The 19838-nt window shown below is 42.1% G+C and overlaps 1 protein-coding gene across 1 annotated transcript in view; it reads right to left on the bottom strand.

Annotated features, from left to right (window-relative positions):
• Positions 1-1073: 1073 nt before the first annotated feature.
• Positions 1074-19838, bottom strand: part of LOC125543791 (Carbohydrate-binding-like fold) — a 32286-nt gene continuing 13521 nt past the window's right edge. Inside the window, exons 12-27 of the mRNA XM_048707261.2 lie at positions 16449-16520; positions 16254-16349; positions 16097-16174; positions 15542-15670; positions 15252-15428; positions 14967-15167; positions 14769-14882; positions 14430-14680; positions 14244-14286; positions 13924-14172; positions 13249-13476; positions 2946-3037; positions 2225-2453; positions 1783-2139; positions 1422-1495; positions 1074-1330 (exon numbers count right to left, since the gene is read on the bottom strand). Coding sequence (XP_048563218.2) covers positions 1237-1330; positions 1422-1495; positions 1783-2139; positions 2225-2453; positions 2946-3037; positions 13249-13476; positions 13924-14172; positions 14244-14286; positions 14430-14680; positions 14769-14882; positions 14967-15167; positions 15252-15428; positions 15542-15670; positions 16097-16174; positions 16254-16349; positions 16449-16520 — 2484 coding nt within the window. The 3' untranslated portion in view covers positions 1074-1236. The remainder of the gene's footprint in view (positions 1331-1421; positions 1496-1782; positions 2140-2224; positions 2454-2945; positions 3038-13248; positions 13477-13923; positions 14173-14243; positions 14287-14429; positions 14681-14768; positions 14883-14966; positions 15168-15251; positions 15429-15541; positions 15671-16096; positions 16175-16253; positions 16350-16448; positions 16521-19838) is intronic.

Below are 19838 nucleotides of genomic sequence, written 5' to 3'. Positions count from 1 at the left end.
AGGTCCTCAATACTGAGAAAAAGGTTAAATGTAATCATACATGAGATTATAGGCCTCTATTTAATTTGAGCATATTTGGATTGGAGACGATGATTTACAGTGATTTACATGAGATTATAGAGACATACAATGATTTACTAGTTTGTATCAGTTTTTTCATTTATTTTTCTCCTATATTTTATATTAGCCTAATGGCTGATGCTTTCCGTTCGAGGCACAACTTGACTCAAAACTGAATAATGCAGTAGTATATTATCTTTGTATGTCCTATTATCTCCTCCAAATACTATGGCTGGAAAAGACTAAAGCCTCTTCTGATTTGCACCAACCAAGGGTTACGTGTGTTCTTTAACAGGCTGGTACTATGCTTTATGCCCAATGAAGCTATGTTGTTAATTTGTTATATCATGATTTTAGCTCAGCAGATTGTTAGAATGTTTACCCTCAGTTGAGCGTGTTATCCAATTTTATGCTGATAAGTTCTTATTAGCATCTTCTTTTGGTATTCCCAACTCCTCACATCCTGCTTGAATTGGCTGATGGGATCAGTCTCATAGAGTGTATTTGTCAATATTGTTCCAGAAAAAATAATCCTATTCTTCTTGGTCATTGCTGTAGGACATCTTCGTCTTGGTCATTGCTTCCACTTCTTACATCTGCACATATAATTCATAGATGTAGGACAGTTGTGGTCTATTTGTTGTTATCGCCGCAACATCATTTGTTTTCTGATGATGATATGCATGCTCGGTGCTTGTCTCTAGTTAGATAGGTATAAAGGATGACAAACTTGTCTGTTTGCGGCTAATCACCTGCAAACTTCAACAGCAAGAATGCCCTTCATCTGCACGTATCGTTCAGCATTGCTTACATCTGCACATATGAATCCTAACTCTAGAACGGTTGTGATCTATTTGTTGTTATTGCTACATCATCATTTATTTTCTCGTGATGGCTTGTTTGCGTGTTCGGTGCTTGTCTCTAGTTAGATAGGAGTAAAAGGATCACATCCGTATCTAGACAAGTAATTGGGGCGGCGGGAGTATAATACTACCATCGCACGACACTCTCAATGACCAACAATGAGACGAAATTTGTATTAGTCAACAATGATACAAACTATTAACTGTTAGCTTCCGCATCTGCAAAATTACCCATTGGGAAGAAAGGAAACAGCTACTTTCTAATCCTGACGTGTAAGTTCAAATTCTCCACACCTAGTCAGGATCATATGTTTCAGGCTCTCTTTCTCAATATTGTCTTCCGTGGTTCCTTTCTGCTCGGTGTGTTTCCTGAACTTAGGGAAGTCCTCTGGTACAAGTCCTTCAACCTATAGCATCATGATATCATATAAAAGCAGTTCCTACAACCATGATTACTTAAGTTTACACAAAGAGGCTGGTCATGATATAGCAACCAACCTTGGCATACTGATCACGACTGTAACAACAGAAACTCCAACAATAAGAGGAAAAACTGGGGCTGGGGTCAGTTCCTGCAAGAGATAGCAATTAGATGATACATAAACACAAAATTTAGGAACACGTTAAAGATTTTCCAACAACAAAACATATAAATGCATGGAATACAAAGATATCTTGGTTCTGGTTAAATAAAACCTTGAAATTTTCTACTGTATCATTCATTTGCAGACAGGCAAAGGAATGGTTTCAAAAAGCTAATTTCTTCAGTTCTTACCTCAAATTTCCCAGTTTGAGAAGACAAACAAATAAAGTATGTCATTGTGATGCAATGCTGACGCAAGTGCATGAAAAAGGTTACCTGTTTGTGATGCCGCTCTTCCGTTTTATATTTAAGAGGACCAACATGAATCTGAGGTTGCTTTTCTAGGTCAACTTCAACCAACTCAGATTCAAATATATGGGTATGTGATGGAAGGCCAGACCGAAGCTGAACAAAATGCTTTCCTTTGGGTAAATTTCTTACTTCGACGTGGTAGGAAAGAGGAACAGGAAGTACAGATTCTATTCTAGAAGGGTCAACAGCTGATCTAATTTCAACAGATAAATGTGGCTGCAACATATCAATGTCATTTCCTTCCACGTGACAGCTCAAAATTGTTGCTTCTGGGCGTTCAAAAACCACAAAACCAATACCAGAGATGTCCTCCTCATCGACCTGATTAAAAAAGAGCAGTGCCTCTGTCATTAGTGACAAGATTGCAGTACGCAAATGCGCGCAAAGGACATCAAGAGTGACTTACATCAACTGATACAGATTCTGGTGAAGCACGCTCAACTGCTGCCAACCTGAGATTATCTTTTGCAACTACTCTTATTGAGTAAGATGAGCCAGGGATAAGTCCTCTCAAGCGGAACCTACCAAAGGAATCTGTAGTAGCTTCCTCATAATAACCTCTTGATTCAGATCTAGCTTCAACAAAAACACCTTCCTTTGGTTGGCCAGTTAACAGTGTAACAGAACCCATGGCACTACATTGAAAAGCAGGTTTAGGTAGTAGCATAAAATTGGTTTAGTGAAACAGCGTGTGCCAGAACTGCTATATTGATTAATTTAGAACTTCATGAGCACATTCGCGTCATGTGGGAATCATGCAGGAAACATAATTTCGAAAACATTAGTGGTAGGTTCACTGCTGCACTTCAGCACTCATACAGAGTATAAAAGTTACATTTCCCAGAATAACACTAGTAATATTAAATGTATTACTCCTATTGTGTGCATACAGCTAAATATGAAGGCATAACCATGATTATTTGAGTGGCCTCTTTAGAACTGGAAAATTTCTCAATGGTATATATGTTATCATCTCGTGAGCATTACATAGCCTAATTGATACTCAAATATATGTGCATGAATTATCTGCAGACTGTGAGGTGGTTTCTTTCAATAGATGGCAAAAGATGGGAACAAATTAGAACATGCATGCAAATCAAATTGCATATGTTAAAAATCAAACAAACCTGAAGGCAACACGGGTTGCACGGAACTCAACCGCTCTAGACTCCCCAGAATTGAGATCAATAGCAACTGTTGATGGAGTAAATTTATATTCCTACAAGAAAACCACCAAACCATCAAGGGCTCTCCAACCAATAAACTTGTATATGATGCCCAATTACAGTTATGTTGTGCAGTGTATATGGCATATCTGGTAGTGCGCCACCATAACTCTATCATTATATGCCCACCCGGCTTTAAAAAAAACTCAGAAAGTAGTGGAAAATCAAGGGGATGCAGCTCAGGCTTTCAAGGACGGGGTTATTAAGGAGGGCCCTTGGGAGGAAGGAGGTGATGCAAACAATATGTGGATGACGACGGCAACTTCCGTTCTAAAGGTGGCTTCAGAAGAGTTTGGGGTGACGGGAAGTAAAGTGAAACTAAAGATGCCCGGTGGTGGAACGATGTTGTCCAGAAGGTTATTAAGGAGAAGAAAGACAGTTTTAAACGCCTACACCTGGATAGGGGTGCAGACAACATAGAGAAGTACCAAGGCGGCAAACACCACAAAACGAGTTGTGATTGAAGTGAAGCAGCACAAAGGCTGTGGAGGAGCAACTCCACCTTGCTGCTACAATGTATACAACGCAAGTGTTGAAGGAACAACTTCAACGTGCTGCGCTAGATATCGCTCTAGAGGCGAATGTAGGCCGATATGGCAGCAAGAGTTCAATCCAGAACTCTTAGAGCACAAGATCTACTCCAAGATCTTAGATAAGAACAACAAGTTCTATTATAGGTAGTGGGTACATTGTCTGGTTACAAAGTAGAGGAGAGGACCTCTATTTATAGGGCTTTGAGGAGCCTTCACATACTTCTACTTATAGCTGGAACACTCTAGAAAACATTATTTAGGATTCACCATTCTACTCACAGCTACTTATAACTAGAGAACTCTAGGAATGGCAGGTAGGGTAAAGAAAAGAAATACTACACTAGAGTGGAAGTATCTAGAAGTAGTCAGACAGATCTGGCATATGGTTTTTTTTCTCATCTATTGCTCCTCATCATTCTCCCCTGATTGTTTGGAATTCGCCCTCAAGTTATCGTCGTAGAGCGCTTCTTCTGGATGGTAGAGAGTCAAGTCCGCAACATTGAAAGTGTTGGATATGCCCATGTCGCTTGGAAGATCTATCAACATATCATTTATCTTCCTCGTGATAGAGAAGGGCCCATACCTTCGCTGCCTAAGCTTCCCCTTAACACCTAAAGCAGCCTCTCTCTTCGGAGGTAGACCATCACCTTATCACCAACTTAGAAATGATTTTGGCCTCCTTTTGCAATCAGCAAGTTGTTTATATTACTGATTTTGTGCTTCCAAAGCACCACAAATCTCTTCAAATAATCCAGTGTAATTAACAACAAAAGACGATTTTGAGTTTCCCTTGGATGGTAGCTTCACCAGGTCCACCACATGTGTTGGAACTTTAGTGTAGACAATGGAAAAAGGGCTCCTTCCTGTGGATCTATGCTTGGAGTTATTGTAGGAGAACTCTGTAGGAGATAAAGCCAAATCCCATTGTCCCTTTTTTTCTCCACAAATGCAACGGATCAGATTACCCATAAACTTGTTCACCACTTCCGTTTGTCCATTGTTTGTGGATGAGCAGTGCTAGAAAATTTCAATTCAGTGTTGAATTGCTTCCACAAAGTGAGCCAAAATGCAGCAAGAAACTTCCTCTCACGGTCTGAAACGATGGACTTTGGTACTCCATAAAGTCTGGCCACTTCTCGAATGAACAGATTTGCCACATGATGGGCATCCGTTGTCTTGCGGCATAGGATGAAATGAGCCATCTTAGAGAATCTGTCCACGACCAAACACAGCATCACTTCCTCGCCTTGTTCTTGGCAAGCCCAAGACGAAGTCCATAGAGATGTCCTCCCATGGAGCGACGGGAACAGGCAAAGGCATGTATAACCCTATGTTCTAGACTTGGCCTTTGCAGGTTTGACATATGGGGCACCGCTGAACAAACTTGCCAACATCTCTCTTTAGTTGTGGCCAAAAGTAGCGACCTTCCAAGTTAGCGATAGTCTTGTCCCGTCCAACATGACCACTAAGTTGAATGGAGTTCTCTAATTAGTTTGTCACGCAAAGAACTTCTTGGGGTGCACAAACAATCATTTTTCAAGAGATAGCCATCCTGCACCAAATAGTCATCACCTAATGGTTGGCCCCTGATGTGCTTCACCCAAACATGGCCAAAGTCTTCATCATTCCGATACAACTCCTTTATTTTATTCATGCCTGGAAGTTCAGCCTCAAAAGAAGTCAAGAGGCATGCACGACGACTCAAAGCACCGACCAAAGCATCGACCACTCGGTTAGTTGTCCCAGATTTATGCACGATGAGATAGTTAAACCTCTCCAGATATGTTGCCCATCTCGCTAGTATGCGGTCAACATGCTTTTGATTTCTAAAATGCTTCAAGGATTGATGGTCACTATATACAATGAACTTTTTAGGCAGCAAATAAACTTCCCAAGTTTTCAAGGCTCTGAAAACGGCATATAATTCTTATTGATAGGTACTCCATTTCTGTCTAGCTTCGCTTAACTTCTCACTGTAGAAAGCAATGGGCTTCCTTTCTTGAGATAGAACAGCTTCAATGCCTACTCCACTTGCATCACACTCCAACTCAAAAGTCCTGTTGGAATCAGGTAGCACCAAGACAGGAGCTTGTAAGAATTTTTGCTTGATCTCATTGAAACTAGTTTCAACCGCTTCTGTCCATTGAAACTTCCTTTCTTCAGGCACTCGGTAATTGGTGTCATGATAGTGCTGAAATTCTTCACAAATCGTCTATATAAAATTGCAAGGCCATGAAACCTTCTTACCTCAGAAATGGTCTTTGGAGTTGGCCATTCTCGGATTGCTTCAACCTTGGGAGTCATCAACACGAATACCATCACATATTATAACGAATCCTAGGAAAAGAAGTTGCGTTTGCAGGAAAACACATTTCTTCAAGTTGACATAGAGCTCATTTTCCCTTAGTACTTCTAGCACCTTCCGAATGTGATCAAAGTGTTCGTTCTCATACTTGCTATAGATCAAGATGTCATCAAAATAGACCACAACAAAATGGGATAAGAAGGGTCGAAGGACTTGATTCATCAAGTGCATAAAGGTACTTGGTGCATTTGAGAGTCCAAATGGCATGACTAGCCATTCAAACAACCCTTCTTTTGTCTTGAAGGCTGTTTTCCATTCATCCCTGGGTCTGATACATATTTGATGATATCCACCTCTTAAATCCAACTTTGTGAACACTTTTGCTCCACTAAGCTGATCCAACATATCATCCAAACGGGGAATAGGGAATCTATACCTTACAGTGATCTTGTTAATGGCTCTATTGTCCGTACACATGCGCCAAGATCCATCTTTCCTTGGCGCAAGCAGGGCTAGTACAGCACATGGGCTAATACTTTCTCGAATGTGCCCCTTCTGCAGCAATTCCTCCACTTTCTACTTCAATATATCATGCTCTTTTGGGCTCATTCGATAGTGTGGAAGATTAGGAAGACTTGCTCCGGGAATTATGTCGATTCTATGTTGAATTCCTCTCATCGGTGGCTCTTCAAGTATGTTATAAAATTTTGCTAATAAGCCACATACCTTTGCTGGAATTTCAACAACCAGGTGCTCTTCTCCTTTTACTATAAGTGCAGCACACAAATCTGCCTCTTTCAAGTTTTCCATAAACTCATTAGAGGTGTGGGAGATAGTTAACATACTTTTCCCCTCCTCCTTAGAGATATTACGATCAGTTTTATTTGGTAGAATAATGATCTTTCTCTTGTTCCAAATGAAAGTGAGAATTTTCCCTGCCCTTGTGTGTAGTATCCACATCAAATTGCCAAAGTCTCCCAAGAAGAACATGGCTGGCGTCCGCGTCCATATCAACTACGTCAGACAACAACATTTGAGCGATAATGCTTGCCCAAAGAAAATGGCAGTTGCATTGTTTGGTGATCCTCGTATTCACTCCTTTCTTGATCCATCCAATAGTGTAGGAATTTGGATGATCATGGGTTTCAAGCTTTAAATGGTTCACCAACTTCTGGGGGATAAGATTTTCGCAGCTGCAACTATCAACCACTAATTTGCATACCTTGCCATTCACCGTGCATTTGCTCTCAAATATTTTCTTCCGTTGTGTGTCGTCAGGTTGTGGTGTGGAACATAGAAGACGTTGAATCACACATACCACCTCTTCACCTTGACAAACCTCTGTCCCCCTACATCTTCATATTCGTATTCTTCCTCGTCGCCTTCACCGTCATGGATAGTTGTGTTAACGAATTTCCTTAGTGGGCAACCGCTGGATATGTGTCCCTCTTCACCACATTTATATCATTTTGGGCCTTCATTGGACTTACCCTTGCCTCTAGTTTGCTTCAGGATTGGTTGTTTTGCCTTGGGTGGAGCGGTCTTTTCTTCCACTCTATTAGGGTGATCCCTAGACGAGCCTTAGTTGTCTTTCTTTTCTTCCACACGTTGACGTTGTCTTTCTTGTCATCACAAATCTATAAGGCTAGAGCTTGCACTTGATCAATGGACCAGATTTGTTGCATCATCAATCGATCTTGAATAGCATCATTGAGACCATTGATGTACCTTGCAACTTGTTGATCTTCAGTTTCAGCAAGGTTGCACCTCATTTGTAGCCTTAGAAACTCCTCCGTGTAATCTGAAACAGTCCTATTTCCTTGAGCACAATTTTAGAATTGGATAAATAGGATCTGGTCATAATCAGTGGGTAAAAATCTCCCTTTCAAAAGGCTTTTCATTTGCCGCCAAGTTCTCACACGAGGTTTTCCTCTCAGCGTGCGTTCTTCTTGAACACGATGCCACCATGCACTACGATATTCCGGAACTTCCATGACCTCAAAGAAAGTCTCCACTTCATATAACCAATCAAGGCACCCTTCAATATCAATATTTTCATTAAAAGTTGGGATCTCAGCTTTCACCTTGTATGTATCCCTTGCATATGTAGGGTTGGATACTCTCCGATAAGCATAGAGATTAGGTTCTTCAAGGGCATCATCATATTCTTCACCTTCAAAAGCTTCAACATAAATTGGCCTTCTTGAAGCACGTTGAACAACACGTTGTTGTGGCGGTCTTGCTCCAAGATTACCTCTCTTTCTTTGTTAAACATCTTCTTTAGATGAATCGCCTTCATTGACAGTAGGGGGGGCACCCTTTCTTACCATCCCAACCAGGTGGTCAAATCTCCGATTAAGATCTTCACGCGGCTCTTTGATTTGTTGTTCTGCAACATCCATCCTCTTCTCCAATTGCTCCATTGCTTGCTGCAGCTTGCTCTCGAAGAGGAAAGCAAGAACGATTATGGGTCAACCTAGCTCTGATGCCACCTGAAGCAGCACAAAGGTTGTGGAGGAGCAACTCCACCTTGTTGCTACAATGTGTACAGCACAAGTGTTGAAGGAACAACGTCAACGTGTTGTGCTAGATATCGCTCTAGAGGCGAATGTAGGCCGATATGGCAGTAAAAGTTCAATCCAAAACTCCTAGAGCACAAGATCTACTCCAAGATCTCAGATAAGAACAAGTTCTATTATAGGTAGTGGGTACATCATCTAGGTTATAAAGTAGAGGTGAGGCCCTCTATTTATAGGGCTTTGGGAAGCCTTCACATACTTCTACTTACAGCTGGCACTCTAGAAAACATTATTTAGGATTCACCATTCTACTCACAGCTACTTATAACTAGAGAACTCTAGAAACAGCAGGTAAGCTAAAGAAAAGAAAAAAATACTATACTAGAGTGGAAGTATCTAGAAGGAGCCAAACAGAACCGGCATGTGATTTTTTTTCTCATCTATTGTTCCTTATCATGAAGCAAGGGGTCGAGCGTATGAGGACCTCTACCAGTGTTTAAACACGAAGGAAGGCGAAGGGGACATGTATAAGATGGCCAAGATCCAAGAGAGGAAAACAAGGGATGTCAACCAAGTCAAATGCAGCAAGGACAGAGCAGATTGGCTTCTGGTGAAGGGTGAAGAGATCTAGCATAGATAGCGAGAGCACTTCAACAAGTTGTTCAATAGGGAGGATGAGAGCTCTACCATTGAGTTGGACGACTCCTTTGATGATACCTACAGACGTTTTGTGTGACGAATCCAAGAGTCTGAGGTTAGGGAGATTCTAAAAAGGATGAAAGGAGACAAGGAGATGGGCCCTGATTTTATCCCAATTGAGGTGTAGAGAAGCCTTGCAAACATGGTGATAGTATAGCTAACTAAGCTTTTGAACCTCACTTTTTTGGTCAAACAAGATGCTCGAAGAATGAAGGCGGAGTAGGTCAGTACCAATCTTCAAGAACAAGGGGGGAGGGGGTGTTCAAAGTTGTACTAATTACTGTGAAATTAAGCTTATGAGCCACACAATGAAGCTATGGGAGTCATTGAGAACCACTTAGGCTTTGTTCGGTCGTCGGGGATCCAACCCCCTAGTGGATTCAAACCGCCCAGGGTTTGGGTGATCCCCACCCCGTCACCCAATCCCCACTAATCCTTTCCTGCATAATCCCTGTCTACGTATAATTGTTCGTTTATATCTCTCTCTTGGCAAACGAGCTGGAAGAATAGAAATTAAGAGGGGCGAGGAGAGGGGAAAGAAGATGGCAAGATAATTTTTGGGAGGAGCGGGCGCCAGAGATGGGGGTCGCTACGGGCGCCGCCGTGCTTGCGTCGGGATGGAAGAAGAGGGTCGCGCCGAGGATCTACTGCTAGGGAGAGGAGGGTGAGGTAGAAGGCAGCAGCCGGTTTTCAATGGAGGATTGAGTTTGTCTCTCCGACTCCTTCCCCGCTGCCGCCGCCACTCTTGCCCTCTTCTCCATTTTCTTTCGAGACGAGACGGCGAGACGAGACGTGGTTTTCTTCCAAGCAGAGGAAGAAATGGCTCGGAACCCGGTGGAATCCCTGCGCTTTGGGGGGTTTTGGATGGCAAATAAACCCGTCCGGGTTTAACCGAATATGCATATAAGCTAAGTAGGGATCCAACCCCTGCAAGGGTAAAACCAACGGGGTTCGAGACAAAACCCCTCCGATCCCGGCGGGGGTGGGATTAAACAAACGAAGCCTTAGGAAGAATGACAAGCATGACAAAATATCAGTTTGGTTTCATGCATGGGAGGTCGACCATGGAAGCCATTTTCTCAACAGGACAACTTATGAAGAGATACAAAAAGCAATAGGACTTGCGTATGGTGTTCGTTGACTTGGAGAAGAGAAGGCCTACAATAAGATACCACATAATGTCATGTGGTGGGCCTATGGAGAAACACAAAGTCCCAACAGAAGTACATTACCCTTATCAAGGACCTCCATGATAATGTTGTGGCAAGTGTTCAAACAAGTGATGGCAACAACGATGGCTTTTAACACTGATGACTTCCCAACTGAAATAGAACTGCACCAAGGATCAGCTTTGAGCCCTTATCTTTTTTGCTTTGCTGATGGATGAGGTCACAAGGGATGTACAAGGGTATATCCCATGGTGTACGCTCTTCGCAGATGATGTGGTGATAGTCGGACAGGGGTTAATAGAAAGTTAGCTGTGGTGACAAACTTTGAAATCGAAAGGCTTTAGAGTAGATCTAAAACCGAGTACATGAGGTGCGGTTTCAGTACTACTAGGCATCATGAGGAAGAGGTTAGCCTTGATGGGCAGGTGGTACCTCAAAAGGCGCCTTCCGATATTTGGGGCCAATGTTGCAGAAGGATGGTGATATCGATGAAGATGTGAGTCATCAACTCAAGCTGGATGGATGAAGGGGCGCCATGCTTCTAGCGTCCTCTGCGACAAGAGTGTACCACAAAAGCTAAAAGGCGTGAAATATAGGACGGTGATTCAACCTGTGATGTTGTCTGGTGTTGAATGTTGGCCAACTAAAAGGCGACATGCAACAGTTAACTGTGTAGCAGAGATGCGCTTGTTGAGATGGATATGTGGCCACACTGTTAGAAATAGACTACAGTAGAGGAGCAGAAGGGAGCTAGGGCTGAACACAGGATAGTTTTGATTTCTTGAAGTTGTTGCTTGTATTGCTGCACTCAGCTCTATTGAACATGCTTGATCCTGAAACCTGAACATATAAATGCAGATTTTACATCCATGTGGTGGACAGGCCACCCCTCATGGGTAGGAGAGTGAGAAGCCGAATGGACTCCAAGTGTGCGATGGGGGTTGAAGACTTCATCGAAGTCGATCCCGGGCTGCTGCACATAACCTTTGGCGACGAGTCGTGCCTTCTGTTTGATGTTTGACGACGGCGCCGGCCTCGTTCTTCAATTCAAAGACCCAAAGCAGGCCAATTGGGCGATGGCCGCGTGGTAGGTCTACAAGCTTCCGGTGTTGTTCCGCTCCATGGCATCCATTTCTTCCTTCATGGATGCACGCCATGATGCGTCGCGCTCAGCCTTGGCAAAGGAGCTTGGCTCTCCTTCACACACAAGGTAGAGTGTGTCATTGACGAGCTCGCTTGATGCCTGTCCAAGAACAGGGTTTCTGAAGATCACATTGGCAATGCCACGGTAGTGCAACGGTGTGTCATCATGAGCTGCGTCCAGCCACTCGTTTTCATTGGGCGATGGTGCACAAACTCAGGTTGCATTGGCTGTGGAGATTGTCTTGGTGAGATGGCTGTGCAGCAGGAGATGGTGCAGGAACAAGGGAAGGTGCTCCCCCTGCAGCTGCACTTGGTGTGGAAGGAGCAACTTGTTGGGTCTTCATGATGATGAAGTCGCTGCATGGTGGATCTGAGCTGACAGCCGCCCAATCCCAGCTGGCCTCTTCATCGAAGATGACATCATGGGTGATATGGACACGCTTGTTCACTGGATCGTATGCGCGATAGCCCTTAACGCGCTTGTCGTAGCCGATGAAGACCATGGCGGAGCTGTGGTCATCGAGCTTGCGAAGCTGCGGACGGACCTCCTTGAGGTACACCACACCCAAAGGTGTGCAGGTGCTGGACAGCGGGCTTCCTCCCGTGCCATGCCTCAAATGGTGTCATGCCAGCCAGACTTTTGGTGGGGGCTCGGTTCAGCAGGAAAACTGCAGTTGTGACCGCCTCCCCCCAAAATTCTGCTAGCAGCTTCCTTTGTTTCAGCCGGGCACGAGCAATGGCGACCACCGTCTGATTCTAGTGTTCTACCGACCATGCAGCTCTAGCAGTTTTTTTTTTTTTGAGTTGCCGGTACATGCAAAAACCAAACCGACTACTGCTGTCTAGATGCACACACTGCCTTACTAAGGAAGCTCCACCCGACCTACTACTACTCCCTAGCTAAGTAAATTATAACAAGGATTACTGCTAACACACACAAGAAAGGGTTGGGTCCGAAATGATGATATACGTGATAGTGTTGGGGTATCACCGACTGAAGAGAAGCTTGTCCAACATCGTCTAAGATGGTTTGGGCATATACAACACAGGCCTACTAAAGCCCCAGTGCATAGCGAACGGTTAGACTATGCTGATAATGTCAAGAGAGGTCAGGGTAGACCAAACTTGACATGGGAGGAGTTAGTAAAGAGAGATCGGAATGACTAGAATATCACCAAAGAATTAGCCATTAGCTATAACAGGGGTTCGTGGAAATTAGCTAAAAAAGCCAAAACCTTGAGTTCGAGAGCTTATGGGTTTCAACTCTAGCCTACCCGAACTTGTTTGGCACTGAAAGGCTTTGTTGTTGTTGCAATCAGTTCGAGTGTGAATTGTGAAGCGAGCAAGTCTACCTGGTGACGAAGTCAATAAAGATCAGGAAGACTAAAAAATCACCAAGTCATTGATTCTTAAAAATTAGTATCTTCTTAGCCAAGTGACCCTTTGTATCCTCGCCACATTAAGCTTGAACTATAAATATATCTCTCCCTATTCTTTGATATCCGTATGTCAGAAATGTTGAGAAGTTAGTTCAGTTGAGGCCTAGAGAGAATCGGATATTATTTCAGATGAAGGCTATCAAAACTCACAGCTAATAAATAGGATGCAGTTTGGTCAAGGTCAAGTCACTCAAATGTAGACGTCAGTACATGTTACGAGCAAATAAGACAATAATTATGAATATTTTATGACATCATATTAACATATGAACAACCCACTGATATATTTAGACACATTGTTGAAAACTAGTAAAATCTGACGTGAAGATTTCAGATTATTTAGAAGAACTGTGGTACAGTACAAACTAGAACCGAGAGTGTGAATAACAACAAGTACCTTAAGAAGAGCGCGGAGATAATAACTCCTAGGAAATAAGTTATTGAAGCTGAAAGTTCCACCAGAACCACTGACTGAGTTTTTTCTGTAACCTCCTTCACCACTCAAGGATAATAATACTGCCGGTAACATCTCTGTATCATTTTCGCCATAAATATGAACTAATATCTGACCAAGTTTCTGACAAGCAAAGCTGTATGGGCCAGTTTGCTTGAGATGATAGCCAGCCTGAAGGAAGGAATGATATCAGATATAGGATATTAAAGAAAACACACGTTTTTGGTTGCTGATTCTAAAAGTTCCCTTCCCAGTTGTGGTTAAATGTAACTAGGGCATACTATATTGAACAGTGCACTGTTTAAGCTTGAATGAACAAGACTGGAACCACTTCTGACTAAGCAGTTTACAAGAAATCACATTGACTAGTCTAGTGCAAAGGTAAATAAAATAAAGTGGTGCTCCATGCAAACATCACTTACCACGTCTTTCCTATTTGAAAAAAAGAGTGACTGGAAAACAGTTTGTATCACCAGCAAAAACAAAATATGAAAACTGAGAAATCATACTAATACACTGTAGTACGGTACACAGTTGCAGCATATGACCATGAAGTCAACACCGGAGGTCAACACCCTAGCGATTACACATAATGTGTGTGCAGAAAAAAGTATAGACCTTTGAGGCTTCGATTTCATATCCTATATCCTCATACAAGGGCCCTGCAAAGAATGACCCATCGGAATTTGTCTTTGTCTCTCTTGCTATATCACCTTTCTTCAGCATCGCATACTTGCTATTTCCAGCTGCCAGAATCATGATATGAACATCAGGAGTTGCAGGTGACACTGATCCTTCAAGGTATAGACCCATTTTAGCAGTGATTGAAGGAACAGCATCTTGGCATCCGCTTGCAGACACTGAGAACTGCAGTTTAAATATTAATGATGGTTTCACCATTCAAGTTCAGAAGTTTTTTTTAATAAACCATCACTCACCTGATGCCGTGATGGATAAAATAGGATCTTTTTCCTTCTAGTGCTGTATTACAGAAAAGTATAATAGATCAATAATCAAGAAAGGGAAACATACAAAACAAGAGTTAGAGGTAAAAGGAATTTGCAACTATTGAGAAATTCTGACTGTTGGTGCAAAACCAAAAGGACTACGAGTAAAAATTATACCTGGAATCACGAGGGACAAAAATGAAGTCTTCCCCAAGATCAGTCCAAGTAGAGTACTCAAAGACAGTAATACCATTTTGATAACTCTTTGCAAAAACAGGCATGGTAGATATTTTGTCGATAGAGCTCCCATTACTCTTGAAGGCATCAACAACGATATCTTCTAATAAATCAATCTCTTCCAGAGGGGAGCTTATGTCCACATGGATTTCACCTCTTACAAGATACTTCTTTGCACTGATGTGAACCAACTAGGGGGGAGGGTAACTTTTTGCGTTAGGGTGCCAAACTGAACTTCACATGGATAAAGATAAAAACCAAAGTACATGAGCAGCTCACCACTGGGTTCTGTGTATCAAACACAATAGGCGAGGTCCCAAAGGAAATGCAAGAATTAACTAAATAAAGCTCATGTTGCCCAGGAGTTTCGATGCAAATTCTTTGTGACCCTCCCTGTGTAGGATAAAAAGTGGACGGATTAACAAAAAGTTGTATTAATTCAAATATATTGTAGATTTAATAAGTCCAAGTATGGACCTTTATCAACAATTCAAGTTTAGAAGAGTCTGGTTGACGAATGTATGCTTCAGTGTCATGACTTGAGACTAGCTCTATCCAATAACCCTTTTGTACAAATACAATATTTGTCACATCATCATTACCGACATCTACATCCAAGGTATTTTCGTCCCAGCACCAATCATCGTTTGCAGGAGCCTTGGATGAAGAATGTTTCACCTGGAAGGGATTTTCACAAAATAGCCAAGAGTTTAGACAGAATAGTGAAAATTCAATATTGTTGATCAAATTACAAGATTTTACCTCCAGACGATATTTTCCAGGAAATACTTTTGTGAACACAAAATTAGCATTATCTTGCTCCAAACTGGTTGTCTTCGTTTCATGCTCGACACCCCCAGCTAATCTAACAAGCAAGAGCAGAATATTTCGATTGCATTTCTCTTTGCAGAGGATCTTACCGTGAACATTGACTTGTGACTGTTTACAAAGAGGTAATACTCAGATACAATCAAGTCAGAGTATCCATCAAATTTATGAAAGTTAAATAATGTTGAAAAATCACCAGAATAGGTGAAGAAATACTCATTTACCTGAGAGAACTCAACATCAAGCAACGGGCACTTGACATTGACATCAATATATTCTGGAGAAAACAAAAGATTGGAAGAACCTTCGGAATCTACAGGTAATGCAGATAATCGGTATTCACCAGTAGAAACCTGCATATTGCAAGAAAGGAAGAAGAACAGATAATTTCGTCATATAACTTTAAATTGACTTACTTGAATGAATGAAATAATGCTGGAGCTCACATCGCAAGCTGGTTCGTGTAAGATCAGACCAAATTTCACAATGATATAAATAACCATTCAAGGTAGGTCTATGCAAAATTCCTATTCCTACTCACACATAGAAGACAGCTAGTGGTAAAAAAAGGCTTAGTACGACATCCTAATTTGCGTTACATTTGTTCAAACTGTAAACATTGAAGATAATAATGCATCTAATAATTCTGAAGTGAGATATGTTCAAATTGCAACATACAGTGCACGAAACTATGTTCATACAAAAAAGTAGCAAAAAGGAATGACACATCATTAGCTCAAAGTTTATTTCCAGCAACAAAACAAGAAATAACCACGTACCTCAAAGCAGAATCTTCCATTTTCGCTGACAATTTTCCTCTGCGGCTTTACATTTTCAGGCCCATGTGTTAAAGTTACCTAACAACCCCACACAAACTGTAAGGATAAAGTTTTCATGGTAATCTCAATGAAACAAAAGACCATATCAAGATATTACCATGGCTTTAGAGTTTGGAGTTACTGTTTGAACAACACCACATACATCATATCGAACTGATTTGATATCATCAATGCTTTCCATGTTTGGCAAAATCTAATGAAAAGGACAGTATTTAGCCACAAAAGGGAAGCTAAGGCACTTGATCTTGAGATTTAACAATTTAAGGTGTTCCCTCAATCAGGCACTTTTTACCATGAAGTTCCCCAAACGGTTGAACTTATAATGATCCTTCTCAGCAACTATATCATACTTCTTGGATGTAACCTACACACAGGCGAAAAGATCAAAATGGCAAGTTTAAACTCGAAAATACGAGGTAGCATAAGTATCCTTGTTTCTTTCTTTACATGAGAATTAGAAGAATTAAGTACTTGCAAAGACAAAATTCTGTACCTTCTATTTCAGTAATCTGCGTATCCTAGATCCTGTCATTTTATGACAAGAACTAACAGTAAGAATATACAGTTTTCTTAGTGTCTGTTGACCAGATTGTGTTTTAAAGCTGTCTAGTTTGAAGATTTACTAACAACCAGATGAAGGGAAATTGATGTTGGCTACAGTGTCACAGTCATGTTAAGAAAACTTTCAACTAAATTGTCCAAGACTTGAGTTCTATTTGGACTTTTGGAGTATAGACATAAAATTAAAAACAAGAGGGCGTGATAAAGCAGTAAATGGTGCAAGCCATTGTTCTAAAGACTAAACGTCCAAATGTTCCACCCATGCCAAGATAATACAATACAAAGTTTACCGCTTCAAAGGTAGTGAATTGCTTGCTCTTAGGAGTTTTAGTTTCCAGCAGTACATTTGTCCGTTCCTTTAATCAAGAAATTTGCAGTTTCAAAAATGTTTGCAATGTGACAATTTGTGCCAGAACAGATTAGGGTGTTTTACTGCAAAACAGTAACAGAAACTAAACTAGCTTATATGTTAGAACTACTAGGTTCTCTCACAAGGATCCACTCACTGTTTTTCTCTCATAACAAATGCACATATGACACACATATGCACTTACATTCGTTCATGCTTGAGGGGCTACATCCTGCCACAAACTTATCTTACATAGATGGATACATGTCCTTATATGTGAGGACTAGGGTTTGTATTTGGCCGTCGCCATGAATTCGAGCTACAAGGGAGGGAATTACAGAAAGATTGCTCACGCAAGAGCACACACCACACACGCCACCACTAGCCGTTATCCTCTTCGCCGCCTTCGTCCGTGTTGGAGCAGGGTATAAGTAGTGAAGCGCTCTAGGCCCATTCTGGCCCAGCTAGCCGAGCCGAAAGGCGAGGCTGCCTCCTGGGCCTGCCCGTCTCTTCAACTAGCTCCTGGCCCACCTCGGGATCGCTGACAATCCCACCCTCCTTAGAAACGGCTTGCCCCCAAGCCGGTGCTCGCGGAAACTTTTGCTGCAAAGTCACCTTGTCTTCCCAGGTAGCCATCTCGACAGGAGTTGCACTCCATTTAACCAGGACTTGAACAAGAGACCCAAATCCTCGACGAACCACTCTTTGGTTCAAAATCTGCTCAGGAATTTGAAAATGATCATCGGGAGTAGGTAACTGAGGCAATACCTGGTGGTTAGCGTGTAACAGCTTTCGAAGGAGAGATACATGAAACACTGGGTGCACTTTACTGCTTGCTGGTAAATCAAGCCGATAAGCCACTGCCCCAATGCGCTCCAAAATTTCAAATGGCCCATAAAACTTGAATGCCAGTTTATGGTTGGCCCGAGGGCAACTGACGACTGCAAGTAAGGTTGAAGCTTCAGGAAAACATGTTCTCCCACTGCAAATTCACGATCACTCCGATGTTTGTCAGCTTGTGTTTTCATATGCTGTTGTGCTCACAGCAACTGATGTCGTACTGACTCCAAAATGGTCTGACGGTTTGCAAGCCACTGGTGCAAGTCTTTAGACTGAATTGCATCTTCTGCAGCCAACACTCGATCACGGTCTGAAACGATGGAGAGAGGCATGCCATGCAACTTATAAACTGTATTCAGAAACGCTTCATCCACAGTTTCTGCAGTAAACGGGTGATGCAGTGGAACAAAGTGACCATACTTTGACAGTTTATCGATAACCACCAGCAGACAATTGTAACGGCCAGATGTTGGTAGCCCCTCGACAAAGTCCATTGTAACCATTTCCCAAGGTGTGTTAGGAACACGTAGAGGCTGTAGTAATCCTGGATATGGCACTCGCTCGGGCTTTGCTTGCTGACACACCAAGCAGTGTTGCACATAACTTTTCACAAACCCCCTCGTACCTTTCCAGCGAAATAGCTGACGAACTCTTCTGTAAGTTACTGGGAATCCAACTGCCAACAGAATAGCCAAATATTCTTTCTCGTAAATTGAAAGTGTTTGGTTCCTGGGCCCCGGTGCTTTACTGACATAAGCCAGAGGGTGACCATCCTGCATAAGCACAGCACCCACACCAACATCACAAGCATCTGTTTCCACAACAAAAGTTTTGAAGAAGTCAGGAAGAGCTAAAACTGGAGCTGACACTAGAGCTTGTTTCAACAGAACAAAAGCTTGTTGTTCTACATTTGTCCAATGATATGGTACACCTTTCTTCAGGAGATTAGACAGTGGTTTGCTCAACATTCCATAATGAGAGATGAATTTTCTATAGTACCCAGCTAGCCCCAAAAATCCCCTGACTTCCTTAGCAGAAACTGGAACTGGCCAGTCCTTAATAGTAGAGATCTTGGCAGGGTCTTTAGCTACTCCTTCTCCACTGATAACATGCCCCAGATAACTAATTTTTGTCTGAGCAAAAGCACACTTGGAGAGTTTAACATGCCACTTGTGTTGTTCCAATAAAGATAACACTTGACCCGGGTGTTCCAAATGCTAAGCATAAGTTTTACTGAATATGAGAATGTCATCAAAGAAAACCACTGCACAAACTCTCAACACAGGTGAGAGTGTGTCGCACATTGCAAAGTTGAAAGTACTGGGCCCACCAGTCAGACCCATTGAAACCACCAAGAATTCATAATGACCAGTGTGTGTCCGAAAAGCAATTTTATACTCTTCTCCTGGGGCCAATCTTATTTGGTGATACCCAGCCCTCAAATCCAATTTAGAAAACCAACAAGATCCTGCCAACTCATCAATGATTGGAATAGGAAATTTACTTTTAACTGTCAAAGCATTGAGATGTTTGTAATCAATGACAGGCCTCCATGTCTTGTCCTTCTTTTGCACCAAAATCATAGGAGAAGAGAATGGACTATTGCTGTGTCTAATAATACCAGAGGTCAGCATTTCCTGCACTTGCTTTTCCAATTCATCCTTAAGCACAGGAGCCAATCTATAAGGCCTGATTGAAAAAGGTTGAGCCCCAGGAATTAAAGGAATGGTATGATCATACTTTCTCCTTGGAGGTAACCCTTTTGGAACCTCAAAAACTGAACTGAATTGTGACAACACTTGTTGAATCTCTGCAGGTAACTCAGATGGAGTTGTATATGTGCCAATGAGCAATGCAGATAACTCAACCAGAGCAAAAACCTGAGGAGCTGCATCCTGTCCCAACAGTGTCACCAGCTCACCATGGAGCTGA

Source organism: Triticum urartu, chromosome 3A, assembly GCF_056163025.1.
Source record: "Triticum urartu cultivar PI428250 chromosome 3A, HENAU_Tu73, whole genome shotgun sequence".
Classification (NCBI taxonomy): Eukaryota; Viridiplantae; Streptophyta; class Magnoliopsida; order Poales; family Poaceae; genus Triticum; species Triticum urartu.
Note: the sequence above shows the minus strand (reverse complement) of the source record. Positions and strands in the feature narration are given on the sequence as shown.